The sequence below is a fragment of the Biomphalaria glabrata genome, chromosome 5 (genome assembly GCF_947242115.1).
Source record: "Biomphalaria glabrata chromosome 5, xgBioGlab47.1, whole genome shotgun sequence".
NCBI classification, from domain to species: domain Eukaryota; kingdom Metazoa; phylum Mollusca; class Gastropoda; family Planorbidae; genus Biomphalaria; species Biomphalaria glabrata.
Genome location: NC_074715.1, coordinates 20,998,659 through 21,014,025, shown reverse-complemented (window position 1 = coordinate 21,014,025; position 15,367 = coordinate 20,998,659). Strand labels below are relative to the sequence as shown.

The following is a 15,367-nucleotide window of genomic DNA, read 5'->3' as shown; positions in this document are numbered from 1 at the left end:
CGAACTCTTATCCCCATTTCTGAATGAACGGCAGAAACAGGGGCGGACTGGGTATCAAAATCGGCCCGGGCATTACCATATAAACCGGCCCACAAATGAATGGCATGTCATATCATGGGCGTAGCCAGGATTTTTTCGGTGGTGGTGGGGAGATTTTTTTCTACCACCCCATCTGCAATGTTTCATTGGCCTCCTTCAGTCGTAGAACGACTATGGATCATCTCAGAGCACACTTCCTCGTGTGGCTGTGGAGCCCTATTTTGGAGAGACTCCCGTCCACAGATAGCGCAGGTTATGGTGGCATTTGCTTCGGTGGTAGAGGAGCTGGCCGTTTTTCGGATTGTACGTTTTTCTTCCTGAGCTGAGACCCATGTACTTTCACTGTCCAAAGCTTTTTTGGTCACTGTCTCTCTCCATCTGTTGCGGTCTAGAGCTATGTCTTCCCAATTGTCAGTGTTGATGTTCACTGATTTGAGGTCACGTTTTATTACATCTATGTAACGGAGGTGGGGCGACCAGTTATTCTTGTGCCAGTCGCGAGTTGACCATAGAGGATGACTTTTGGGATGCGCTTGTCCTCAGGGGCGGACTGGGTGTCAAAATCGGCCCGGGCATTTCTATAAAATTCGGTCCACAAATTCTCTATCAGGTGATGGTGTATCGATCCTTAAAAATCATTGTTAAGTTTGATAATGTATCGATATGCATGCATACAGTGAACTCTATTATATCTTAATTAGCAATATAGCGTCTTTTTAAATCAGCAATTATGTAGGCCAGTGCTTCCCAAACTTTTTTGTCTCGTAGACCCCTTGCCATATTTTCTGGTTTTCGGTAGACCCCCTGTTAACTTATATTGCAAATTCATCAATTCCATTTTTTTCAAATGTATTTCTAACTGTAGTGAGTCGAATAGAGAATATGTAATTTAAAGCTACTTTGTAAGTTAGAAAGATCTATCTTTTTTATTGATAAAGTCACATTCAATCCGATTCGAATAACAATTAATATGAATTACAGGAATCAACAAACACACTGGAAATGTGTTGCTACTGATATTGTTTCATATAGGGATTTTTTTTTGTTCTATGAAATAATCTCCGAAACATAAATATTAATTAATTTACTAATTTGCCATTCTAAAAGTTTTCGTAATGAACATTTTCTGGTTTATTTCTTGATCCTTCACGTTGGGCTCAAATATTATTTTTAATATCAGGAGAAGGGGCAAAGCCGAGTAACTGGAGCCTAAACCAGTAAGATTCTGGCAGGAGGAACTCATTAGCCTTGACTTGCAACCAGCCTAGCAGAAGGAAAACTGAATTCAAACCTCTGCTGCCTTGTAGCTATACCTAAACATGGGAAAGTTTTCGTCCGTCAACCTTAAGGGAAAATAAGGAGCCGGCGATCCTTGGGCAATTTGCAGCACACAACACTACACCCTGTCAGAGCTTGCGATACAGCTGATCCCAAACTGTATACTTGTTTGCAAAGAATTACATAAGAAGATTTTATAACTCGTACTCCGATGTGCCCTTGAACTGTATTGTTGCTTAATATCGTCGGTTTGTGTAGGTTTGTGTAAAACAAGTTTTTAAGAATACGTCAACGGCTGATAAAATCAATGTTTTATCTATAGTGTTTTCCATAATTGGATATAAGTTGAGAGAATTTGTAGGACGCTCACAAACAACCATCTTCTCTATATGATGTTGAAGATATCTTGTGGGTCTATTCTGAACTTTATCTTTTAGAATTCGAAAATTTTTCAAACCTTTTACTTTTTATCATGGCGGATGCGTCTCAAATGATCCTACAGAGTAATTAGTTTCATATCGCCATAAAAAGGTACTTAGGCAACCGCTTATTTGACAAGGAAGGAATGAAGCCCAGTTTTAAATAATCAACGCAGTACAGTCTACATTTCTTTTTGTTAAACATTAGTTACATGTAGACAACATTAAGCTTTTTAAATAAGTATTGAAATTAAATACAACAATGATCGTTTGAATAGCAGGGTAAGTATTTAAAGGATTAACTAAGTTACAAATCATATATTAGTGTAGGAAATAATTACATTAATGGGATTGAAAATTAAAGTCACGACCTGCTTAAATGAAATCCATTATCATAGACCCCCTTGGACATCTCATAAACCCCGAATTAATTTTTTCACTTTCGTAGACCCCTTGGAAGTCTTTGTAGACCCCTGGGGGTCTATATAGACCACTTTTGGAATCACTGATGTAGGCCCTAAAAAGATGAAGCCTACTAGTAGCACTGTCTACATTCTACATTTTATTTTCTGAAAATGTGTTTGGTTAAAAGAGTATTACATTGTAATGTCTGTGAAAGACTTTTTGTTTAAACACGACGCTCAAAGGGCCTTTTATAAAAATAAAAAAAAATAACATAATAAGGATATTATAAAACCTTTAACAACTTGATATGTGCCATAGTGACTTCGATCAGGCATTTCGGTGGCCCTACCGGCCCATTTGGGTACCGGCCCACCGGGCATTTGCCCAAATGCCCATAAAGCCAGTCCGCCCCTGCTTGTCCTCCATCCGGCGAACATGTCCAAGCCAGCGCAAACGGCGTTGTCTGAGGGCTGTAAAGATGCTGGGAATACCTGATCGCGCAAGGATCTCAGTATTGCACACTTTTTCTTTCCATGTGACATTCAAGATCCTACGGATCTGCAATGTATACATATGTAATTAATCTTCATTACATTATTACATTCTGACCTTTCATTCTTTCGGGCGTTGTTTTTTTTAGCCTAGTATAAGATTTTCTTTTAATTAGTGGAAAGACAGTACACACCACCAAGGACAGCTTGGGAGTCAGGGGAGCGCTGTGAGCTCGCCCAGCTTCGCCCGGACCAAGCATTATTTCCTTTTTTTTTAAAGCTTTAAAAAAAATGTCTATTCTGAGGTATCTACAGTGCAATTAGCTTGCTACTCTTCCGCTAAAAAATTCAAAAACCAAATCTACTATTCACTGCACTTAATTAATGGAGTCCAGCGACTGGTAGAAAATGGTAACTATAGTTTTGCTTTAGTTTTTGTATTGGAGGAGGAGGATAACCACAAAACCCCTTTACCTGTAGTTCGCTTAAGTTCGCTGCACTGGGGCATTAAGTAAAGTTTCCTTTTCAGACAATGAGGTCTGGGGCAAGTGATGATTTGAACAACCTTTCTCCAGGCTACGCCCATGTGTCATATTATAGGTGTAAGCTTAATTCTCTTCAAAATATATACTGTTTGATAACGCATCGAAAACTGGATGTATGCTTGCGTAGGATTACATAATGTATTGTATTTATACATGCGTGTAGTCTGAAAACTATAAACAATACAATAGCAGCCTAATGAGTTTGAAACTTTTTGGCATTACTTATAGATTACAGACGTTTCGTCAAAAATAAGATAGCTACGACTTGCGCATTTCATGTGTCAATCTAGTCATGCATCTTGATCTGTGACTTAAAATATGCTAATTCATTGGTTTTCATGGCTGACTCAAGCAACCCATTCCATTAAAAGACAAGAGAATGCAGAACGGTTAGAGGGGCACTAACAAGTACATTCTCAAAAAGGCGAATTGTATATGGATATATCATGACCCTTTATTTAAAATAAAAATATAAATCTCCTTTCATTAAATATTGGATGTGACAGCGCTATAGGCCTATAAATTATTAAAATTATTATAAGAATTTCCATCATTAATGAATCATACTATGCATACTAAGCATACGTTTTGCCATTAATTATAATGGTAAAAAAAAAAATCTGAGTTGTTTTTTTTTAATTAAACAATATTTTTCTGTACAAATCTCAGAAAGAAGAACTCTATACCCATATGGAGTTGAGAATAAGTTTGAGTGGTTTGCAATTTGGCGGCTGTGTGTGTGTTAAAGTTAATTCATATTAAGTATTGTTCAAGAGCTTAATTATTATTCTTCTTCCTCGTTCTCATTTTTATGTTGGAACGTTCAGATGACTAGACCAATATATGAGATGAACTGCGCAGTGGTTTCCAAATCAGAGAGCTCTCCATATAGTTTTCTTTCTATTGGTGTGTTTTGGGGCCAGTGTCTTGTACGGTCTTGAACAAGAGAACAGTTTTAAAGGGCATGTTGTCTCATTCTGTTGAGTCTGGTCTTGAGTTGTAAGATTAGACGTTGATCTTGTCGGGATAGTTTGTAATAAGCATACTTTTTCTTGTGATTTAGATGAGAGCTTGTCCATTTCTCATTTATTTTATTTATTATTTGTTTCTTCATTTCTACAGGATAGAGTGCAATGTTTAATTGTTTGTTCTCCCACTCTTGGCGAGTGTGTCAGTCTTCTCATTTCCTTCTAGTTCTATATGTGCTAATATACATTGTATCCGTTAACGAGCTAATTGTCGCCCCTATATTTTTCTGCGTTATAGCCTATCAATGTTTTCTAACTTAACCTCTCTCATCCCTCTTTTTCGTTAACTGACAATGGAACCATCAAAAGACGGGGAAGGGAAGGAGCAAAAGCAAAAGGGATTGCCATCAAACGTCCATGCCGACCAGCAAGATGATTAGGCCAAACGCAGCCTCGAAGACATCAAAGCAGTGAAGTCCATGCCGCTCGTGCATAGCAGAAAGTACGGTCTAACGTTTTGCAAATGATAATACGTAGGCTACAGTGTATAGTGTATTTTTTATATTCTTGTTGAATTTCAAACAAAAAAAAATTAAGTGTAATAATAATGTTTAAAAAAATTAATAATAAAACGTGATCGGGCATCTGTGTCTCGCTGCTGTCACAATTATTTTTTTTTTAAAGTTGTTTTTTGGTCGCGACCAGACCGGCTCATTTGGTACCGGCCCACCGGGCATTTGCCCGTTTGCCCATATAGCCAGTCCGCCCCTGGGCAGAAACGTAGAAAAGAAAATAAACGTGGGATGTAAGGTTACAAAGACCAGTTTTAGGTCAGCGTAGTGATACAAAATTAAGTTTCAGACTTCAGTACTACACCCCCTGAACTATTTTATTTCCCGCTGCTCTTCATGGGTGCCAGGCTGCCTAGACCAGTTGTGGAAGAAAAACAAAATTCTTAGTTCATTTTAAAAAGGAGAACAAATTGTGATCTGCATTGTTCTGAACTATTCAAACACCATTTTTACAACAACAATGACCAACATCTTACACTATTATGTTTAAATATACTCTGTTCAGTACACCCGTCACACCTTTTATTTTACCTACTGGCTAGTATCTTATACACTGAGACTACCTTGGCTTTAACAGACTGCAACTAATTATTAACATGGTAAATGTCAACCACTGACCTAAACATTACAAAACTTGGTTTTAAAAATGCATTATTTAATAAGTCAATTAATACAAAAAAAACAAATATTTCCTTTACACAAATTACAATAGACAACAAACAAATAATTAAAGACTTAAATCTGCAATTTTTATTGTACAAGTTAATAATAAAATATAACAAAAGACATATTTAAGAAATTCCAATAATTGTTTACAGATGAACACAGTATTAGGATTTGTCTCCCTTTATTGAACATTCAGACTGTATAATGTTGAGTGCTAACTTCCCAATAATTCAAATCACTGAAAACCATCAATTGGGTAAAAACCTACTTTATAAATACATTACACAAAAACCCATAGTGAGATGTACCATAATGAAATTGTTGTTGAATAAAACACTGAAAACAACAGATTTTCCTATTAGAGACATCAGGAAAACTTCAATCAATGTTCAAGGACTAATTAACAGTCAGGTAAAAAGAAAAAAAAACATGTTTATTGTTAGCATCAATAACCAAACAGTTTAAAATTGTTAATTCTATTCCAAAACATTTTGAAGAATATTATTTACTATAATAAATGGTTAAAATGTAAAAGTCATGGCATTATTGTATTTTGAATAACATTAAGCTTTTCCTCACTGCATTCTTTTGCCTTATCCAATTATCCAACATGAAATTGAGCAAAAGATTTAATGTAACTAATTTTTTTTATGTATAAATACAGAAACTTTATGAATGATAGATATCTGTAAATGGATTTCACTCTGTCCGTCTGTCTTTCTGTCTGGCAAAAAGTTTGTATACATTATTTCTCACACATTCATTCTCATATCAAGTTGAAACTTTGCACACTCACTTGCCACCTGCACATATTTCATTTCCTTTAGATAATTTTTACTACGGGACTATGCAAAATCTCATAACATATGGAAACTTGTTGGCAAGGCAACGCTTCATCTAAACTGTTGCGCTGCTTAGATAACATTATAAAAAAGCATAAAAATCAATGCACTACACTATTATATTTAAATGAACTTTTTGAACAAAAATGTCTAAGAAAAATCAAAAAATCTTGGAAGACAACAGCCACACGCTCCATCAGAACTACGTCAGGTCGTAGCAAAGTGGGCGACTTGTGTCAATGTAGACATTAAACCAAGCGGTACAAAAACTTGTTTGTTCCTTACTCAGTCAGACTATATCAATGCCACTCATTGATCAGGAAACATAAAAAGGACCAAGATGTCTGTGTCTAGTCACTCAATAAACTATTTATGTAGTGTCTGTTGTATTTATGTGAATGTTTCTGTTGTGTTGTCTTTATATGAAAAAAGAGTCCTTGTAATCACAACAAATTTCCATAAGGATCAATAGAGCAGTCTTAGTCTTAAAATCTCTCATCAATTAAATTATCCTGTTGCCTAATATATACTGTAAATAAGTAAATTCATTTAGATTTAATTTTAAGTTATCATTACACATTTTTAATAACATGGAAGTCCAGGAAGTACTTACTGTACAAATGAAGATTCAGTCAGATCTACAACCAAGCTAATTACATTTAGTAAACACTCATTGGAAAGTGAAGGTCCAAATCACATTATTAATTAAACTTAGTATTCTAATTATAAAACTTCTTCCATCACCCACAACCTTCTTTTTTTATAAACATAGAAATGATAAATTTCCTAATTTCATCAGAGTGGATGCCTTTATAGTTTTAGTATTAAATTTTAAGGGCCATTTTTCATTTCTAATCAAGCCAAAGGGACAATGATATCACTAGCAATGGAAGTATAATGAAAAACTGTCCTGATAAGCAGGTCATGCCATTATTGTCTTTCTGTTTAACATTAATAGCTTTAAGCCTTTCCTCACTGCATTGTTTTGCCTTTTCCAACATGAAAATCTGACCACCACAGTAAATGTCAGCCCTCATGGCATCAGTGCATCTCTTGTCTGAGTCACTGACCACCCAGTTGTTGCAGAACTTCTGGTAGAGTGGACTAGCGTTGTCTTCCATCTTCTTAAAAATACTTTTCATTGAGTCCACACTCATGTCTGAGACTCCATAGGTAGATGTGAAGTTATAAAGTATTGCCTGGGGGAGTAAAACAAATTTAAAAAAAACTACATTAGCTTCAATAAAACTGAACAATTTAAAAACAAAAACATGGGACTTCTTCATAGTCAGGTTGTCAAAGGGTTAGATTCTCTGTTGCCTACCTGATAAGTTTTTTACAATCAAGTTAATGCAACTGTAACTTTTTACTCTGCATTATTGAACTAAATGAGATCCCAGAGTTGATCCAAATGGAAACCTAGCCTCAGATTTGGAAAAGTAATGTCATCAATCAATGGTGAATGTAACCTGACCTGCCCTATGACCTCTAGATTAATTTTTCACAGAAAACCTCTTTTACTTCAATAAAAAAAATCTATTACTAGTTGCTTATAAAATCTTGATACCTATACAGATAGGATGTTATCCCATTTGCATTCTTTTCAGTGCTTGAAGCATTGTTTTATAATGATGGTTATTTATTGTAAGTGACTTCAACACCAACATCAGTCTTGACAGTCATATAAATAATTGTTTAGCGATTATTTTTTTCTTCTTAACCCTTAAAACGCGTGTGGTAGTTTAGCCTCTTAACAACACAATTGTAATTAAAACAGTTCAGCATTGTAAGGGTTAAAAGTAAGTCAGAGTGTACTTCTTCCTTCAGTGTAGAAATAAAGACAGTGGTCCAGATGTCTAGCAAGACAAAACAGTGGTCTAAATGTCTATCAAGACAAAACAGTGGTCCAGATGTCTAGCAAGACAAAACAGTGGTCCAGATGTCTAGCAAGACAAAACAGTGGTCTAAATGTCTATCAAGACAAAACAGTGGTCCAGATGTCTATCAAGACAAGACAGTGGTCCACAAGTCTAGCAAGACAAGACAGAATAATACTTTCTCAATCTTGGTATCTCCATGATTAAAGAAACAAAAACATTGAGATGAGAAGAAGAAGATCAAACAAAGATTTTTTTAGATGAACAAAATAATAAGTTTAACAATGATTGAAAGAAAGATATTTAGAATTAATGAACACTGATTCAAAGAATCAGATTTTGATTCTTTATATAAATATTCTAACTTCAAATGATCCATTAAAGAAACATTCTTCAAGAGACTCTTACCCAGTCTGCTGTGGCACCAGCATCATTGGCCTTTGTGATGTTTATGTAGTACTGAGAATAATCTAGCTGGGCTCCACTGGTGCGGTTGTATTTAATGAGCCTGAGACCTGGATTGTGAGCATCGCCTATCTTCTCCATACCATTTATTTGTATCTTGTACCTCCAAGGTGTCACAGAAGGGGCATTGAATTGAGGCACAGCCTTTATGCCTGAAATACACAAATAAAAACAAAAGACTATAGTCTATATTTAGGCAAAGAACTGGATCATCACTTTGCTGCCTACTTGTGATATGATCAAATAGATTAAACTAAATGCTTTACACTTAGCATAGCTGCTTGTATTTGTAAGAATTGATGAGGCTAGCAAGAAAAAGGCATAAAATGTGATCAACTCAGCTGAAGATGTTACAGAATTAAACAGATGATGAGTTGCCAACATCACTCCCATCAGTTGACTTGCTAGAGGAACAATACATGAATTTTTTATGGATGTTTTTTAAATTAGCATACAACAAGAGGTCTGGGTTCAAGAATTGTAATAAAAATCAAGACCATAAAGTAAGCTGTAATGTCTAGACTTGACAGTGAAGTTTTTTGTAGGAAGTGATTCAAGCTCAAATGATGCTTTTTTGAATGATTCACCTGCAAGTTTTGGATCATAGAACTTCACCAAATGGTTTCTAGAAAAAAAAAACAATTAGTTCTTGTTTCTAATTAATTTGTTATTTCAACCAATCAAAGACATTATACAAAAAGAAAAAAGATTTAAAATTATCTTTTACCATCATCACTTTGTAAAATCTTGAAGCTGTTATAATGATCATGTCCAAAGTGTAAAGCCACTATTATGTCTGTATAGTTCAGTATTATGTCCATAAATTTGGTCTTGAACACTGGCCAGAACCAGTCAGCATACTCAGGAATGAACAGTCCTGGAGGAACATGACCTGTCACAATAACCTAAAATAAACCTTTTTTTTTTAGTTATATATTCATGTGTGTGATTATTAGTTAGCACAATATAATCTGAGTCGTTTTGTTGGTGTGAATTGTGTTTTAGTTTAGGTTTGTGTGTGTTTGAGTGTGTCTTATAGTTTTAAAGCATTAAAGTGCAATATCTTGATCCAATATAACAAAGAAAGACTTTAGGCAACAACCTGACACACATACATCTTTAAATAAGAGAACTTTAACATATAACAAATTTTATAACAGACTCTGACAATTCTTTGTCAAGAAGAGTTCTCACTAATGTGTAGTAGAAAGCAATCTGGGCAACAATGAGGACATTAAACATTAACAGCAACACAGTACTTTTAAATACCAGACCACAAACATAATATATGCCAGCATTAATGAAGGTTCATCATCCTGATCATTAAATTACATGTAAATGCAAGGGCTAGAGGGCCTTATATCCTCTCTTTCAAAAGCTGCAGACAAAACTCTGTAATTGAGCATAATGCATGTATGTCACCATACAAGTCAGGAGCATGTGGCTTCAGCACCACAATCAATATTTTCTTAGAGACAGTAATGAAAGGAGGAACTTCCCAGAAGAAAACTATTAGACCTTGAGTTTTATGTACAAGATAACTTGGTCTATATGCCAGATAGCCAGCATGTTTAAGAAAGCTTCTGAACATAAACTCAAGAGATTACTTTAAAAGAAAAATAAAGTGACAGGATTGAATATTTAGGTCTGTGTGGCATCCCTTGAGACAATTGTTAAGTAATGTAAACCATGTGACCAGATTCTCAAAACTTGCAAATATATTCTGCAAAGTCAAGTGCACTACAAAAAAAAAGGCAGAGAAACAGATACAAATAAAAGATGAACAGGTAACATTGACCCTTAGGGATGGAGGAAAGAGTATTTGGTGGAAACTTTCAGCAGTTCTATTCTAGCAGGTGAAATGTTTGACAATCAAATGTAGCAGACATAAAGAAGAGAGTTAAGAGATGAAGAGAGTCAAAACATAATTTAGAGTTCTTGTGTTTATCATTATTTAGCATTCTTCTTCCAAGACTCACAAATTGTTACCTTTTGTAGCTATACCCAAATAATTTATAATTATTGAATGATTTTATGGGATTTAAATAATGACAATAGCTGGTGAAAAAGGGCATATGTAAATATAATGTGTCAAAATAATTATTGTATTAAAATTTGTTATTATAATTATTGTTATTGATTACCTTTTCTCCTTTACTTTTAGCTTCCTGTAATTGTTTCTGCATCCAGTCAAACTGACCAACAGGGTCCATTACATTGGGGGTTAGTTTATCACTAGTGTAGTACAAGTTGGTGTTTAGAGCCAGCAGACGAACTTTAGCACTTAGTCGCACCGCATAAAAACCACCTTGAAACAAAACAAAACAAGTTAATGTATGTATGTAGCAAATGTAGCATAAAAATGTTTGGTTTTTTATTCATGTTTATTTAGATTTGCATTGAAATGCTTGAATACAAAATAAAATGTACATCATATGGAAACAGGATTAGTGAGAAACAACATATATTGATTTGGTTTAGTTATGGACATAGTAAGACTTTATGACATGTTCCAAGGCAAAAAAAAAAAAAAGATGTAAACTGTCTTTGATTAAAACTACTTTACAAATCTAATTCTGATTTAGTGAATTAAATATTGTAAACAAGCATAAATTGTAACAGTGAAAAAGAAATTGTATTGATCAGTGGGACAACCTGGTAGGCAAAGTTGATGTTACAGGATGTAAGAAAATGGGACTGAATGCAACACAATTATCCATGGAACAGCTTTGTTTGTAATATCTACTTTTGTTCTACTGAAATACTCCTTTAAACCTTAAATCTTTAACAACCAAATATAATTTAAATATTTTAAATACATTTTGAAAAACAAATAACAGTCTACCTTGTCTGCTCTCATTAATAGCATTGGACTGGTTGAGGATCCAGTCTTGCCACATGTCAGTTATATTGGCGTAGAAAGGATCACTAGCATTGGGGTTTGCTTGTCCACTGGGGTAGAAGTCATGATTCCCAAGTGTGGCATATACTCTGATGTTTTTGAATGTTTCCGCCAGGACATCAGTAATATTTTTTACTATCTCAAGATTCAGATCTTTGCTGAGCCGTTTGTCAGTTATGTGGGCTACACTGTCACTATCAGAAAAAAATCAATGACAATGTCACTGCCAGATATTAATGAATGACAACATAGTTACCATATATACAAAACAATATGTCACTGCCAATACTTAAGATTGTTAAAGATATAATACATATTGTGATGCCTTAACTTATAAAGTATAATATAATTAATGACATTATCATTAACTTAAAAGATAAAATATTCAATGGCAATTATAAAATCAGAATCATTGAAGAAGTCATCTCAGTCTCAAATACATCACAAATTTATAGTCCAAATAGTTTAAAATGTTATAATTAATGATGAATTCAATTATATTGTCAGTGTCTGAATTATGTCTACACAAACAATTCAAATAAATCAACATAGCAAATGTAAGCTTTTGTCAATTGTAAAATAAATTTCAAGTTAGCCAGTGCTGCTTTGGTGTCTATAAGCTTTGACTGAGTGAGTAGCAAGGGACATAATAAGGCGGAAGGGGAATAATGATGAAGAGCGGCTATATATTCATCAACTTAAATTTTAAGTGTTGGATGACACCTGATAGTTGGTTGTGTAATATGGTAGGCCTACTAGATCTAGATACTGCCTGATACTAAATTTAGATATTGCTTGGTACTAGATCTTGACCTACGAAATCTAGATATTGCTTGGTAGGCCTACTAGATCTTGACCTACGAAATCTAGATATTGCTTGGTACTAGATCTTGACCTACGAAATCTAGATATTGCTTGGTACTAGATCTTGACCTACGAAATCTAGATATTGCTTGGTACTAGATCTTGATATTGCTTGGTACTAAGTCTAGATATTGCTTGGTGATGCTGCATTGATTGCACGGAGAAGTGAAGCGGTTAAAACGATCTGTAGATTTCGGCAGATTGTGTAGGCCTAGCCCTAAATTACGTTTATTGCTACTTTAGAAATGGTTTACAGCTCATCTTGAAAGAGGCTAGAGTCTTCGTGGACGTGTAATTTATTTTACGAATGTATGGCATATAAGTTGTAGCGTGCCAAATAGGAATTAAGGCAGGGAGCATTTTCCAAAGGCTGCAGCCTATTTGGACAAGCCAAGCCATTGGTCTTGGACTCGAGACAAAAATGCCCCTTCTCAACACAATCGTCATCCCAACTGCAACATATGCATGTGAGACATGGAAGTCATCTATCAAAATTGAGAAAAGACTAAATGTGGCTCAACAAAAAATGGCTGAGACGTATTTTAGGAGTCAGTTACACAGATCGGGCCTCAAACAAGGAAATCCTGTGCCGAACTGGGAGTCGAACACATAGTGAGGAGGGAGGAGGCTTCAGACATTCCCAGCGACAGATCTTTGTGGAGACAGCTTGCCGCCAAATGCACCGAACGGTGCGGGAGGACCTAAGCCTAAGTAAGTAATGGCATATAACATATGGCTGGTAGGTAAGAAGAAATAAGGCCAGTGGCGTCACTAGGGGGTGCGGTCCGCACCGGGTGACACCCGTTGGTGGGTGACACCCAAGTAAAAAAAATTCACTTTGTGAATAACTGACAATTTAAAAAAAGTAAACGACAGTGGCCAAATATTGGAACATGTTATTCACAATGAATCAATAGATCTATCTACTTTTCTTTTTCATTTTGACTTAACATATTGTTACAAATGACCAGTGACAGGAAGAGGTTAACGTGTGACCCCGACGAGATAACACAGCAGCGGGTGTTCCCTGGAATGTACATGTATAAACAGAGACAGGATGTGACGTGTCCTCACGTGTTGTTCCAGGGGACGAACAGATCTAAGTAGGGGGACAGTTACTAATGAATAGTGACAGATAAAGGTCACTACGTGTGACCCCGACTTGATGACACTGCAGCGAGTGTTTTCTGGAATCTACATGTATAAATAAAGACAGGATGTGACGTTTCCTGACATGTTATTCCAGAGGATACTAGGAGTGTTTGTGCAACTTTAGAGAAGCGATTATGGACTCTATATAAGCCTGAAAGTTAATGTGAAAGTCAGTCGTATGGAGTCGTGATTGAGCCGTTACAGTCGATACAGACGATGTAAGACGTAAGACGTGTGCGGCTCTGTGGAAGAGAAATGTGTACGACTCGATGCAAGTTAACTAGGGTAGAGTTAACTGGAGTGGACTACTGTCGTTAAAGTCTATACAGCGAACTACAGTGGACTTGAGCCGTTACAGTCGATACAGTCGATGTAAGACGTGTGCGGCTCTGATTCGGTAGACTTGAGTACGACTTGGTTCAGCTTTGGGAGACCTGGAGCGACACTGGGAAGTGTGTCGTTGGTCTGTTCTGTGGAATACGGCTCGAGGAAAGTTGAGAGAAATGAATTGCAACAAAGTGAAGAGATGAATTGCAACGAAGTATAGCTAACTGTAAACTGACAGATATTGTACAGTCTTCTACGCTACATGTTACAGTAACTAATTGTTAGAGTTAATAGTCATTAAAGTTATATGAAACTGAAAGTTTAGTCGTCAAGTTCTTTGCTGTGTTTTTATTTGTGTGCCAACTAATACATCTAGCCAGAAGATTCAGAAATACGTAACAATTGGTGTCAGAAGTGGGATCTTTCTGGCTAGAATGTGTTCCATCAAACTTCTTATTGAACTTGACATGAAAGAACTTAGACAAGAGCTTCGAGAAAGAGGTCTACAGCTTAACGGAAATAAGGAAACGCTAACAGCACGTCTCAGACAAGCCCTGTTGGAGGAAGATGAGAATCCGGACACTTGCCAATTTGAAATCAAACCTAATATGACGGAGCTCCTGAGAACATTGCAATACAAAATGAACTCGGTGAACGAGAGCATTAAGGAGATAGAATCAGAAATCAACACCCGATTTTCTTCATTTAACCAGTTGATCAAAGCCATGAATGAGAATGAACAAATAGCTACCACGCCCAACAAGACAGAAGAACAAACAAATACGATAAAAGATCAAACGAGAATCATGATTAACGAGCTGCTGAACACCCAACAGTATCAGATTGAGTCGACAGATGAAAGAGCTACACCTTTGATGAACAGCGAACAATTGTCCAACCAAGAATGTGGCGATACAGACAATTACGATAAAGATGCTGGTGATGGCTGTGCTGTCTATGACTGTGATAGCAAACCAAACGAATGTGGCCCACAAGAAATGAAAAGAGACGATAGCTGTTACTATTTCAACGAAAAGCAGAATGAGACCGCTGAAGAAACAGTAGAAACCTATAGTTTGACCGAAGCTTTAGCTACAGATATACCTGATATGAGTACCTCAACCAGCCAAACAGATCAAGACGACCATTCAAATAGAAATACCATGACTGAGAAGGGATTTAAAGGTAATAAAAGTTATTCTTGAAGAAAATAAAAGTTGACATTGCATGATTCAAATGCCACTAAGACGTTAAAAATATCTCTAAATCATTTAACAAAGCCTTCAACCATTTTTATCATCTGCTTATCTATGGTATCTATGGCGTCTCATGTGAAAAAGGATTTTAAAAATTAAAATCAAGAACTTTTTGAGACATAGGAGAAAACGACACTTTCACAACGGGCAATTTTATTAAAAATGAAATCGTTAAAGACGTTGATTTTGATAAGGTTAATGATAAGTTTTAAAGTTTAAAGTCCAGAAAAAAAGTGTAATTTACTTATGGTTGCATTGTTGCAAAATTGAACTATAGATTAATGGCAATGTCTTTGATT

General features: G+C 35.7%; 1 protein-coding gene across 2 annotated transcripts in view; it reads right to left on the bottom strand.

Moving 5' to 3' along the window:
* Positions 1–5,444: 5,444 nt before the first annotated feature.
* The window catches only part of LOC106070648 (acid sphingomyelinase-like phosphodiesterase 3b), a 25,775-nt gene continuing 15,852 nt past the window's right edge, over positions 5,445–15,367 (bottom strand). For both annotated transcript variants that reach the window (XM_056030984.1, XM_056030983.1), the window contains exons 3-7: positions 11,413–11,663; positions 10,712–10,875; positions 9,295–9,472; positions 8,511–8,719; positions 5,445–7,424 (exon numbers count right to left, since the gene is read on the bottom strand). In XM_056030984.1, coding sequence (XP_055886959.1) covers positions 7,077–7,424; positions 8,511–8,719; positions 9,295–9,472; positions 10,712–10,875; positions 11,413–11,663 — 1,150 coding nt within the window. In that variant the 3' untranslated portion in view covers positions 5,445–7,076. The remainder of the gene's footprint in view (positions 7,425–8,510; positions 8,720–9,294; positions 9,473–10,711; positions 10,876–11,412; positions 11,664–15,367) is intronic.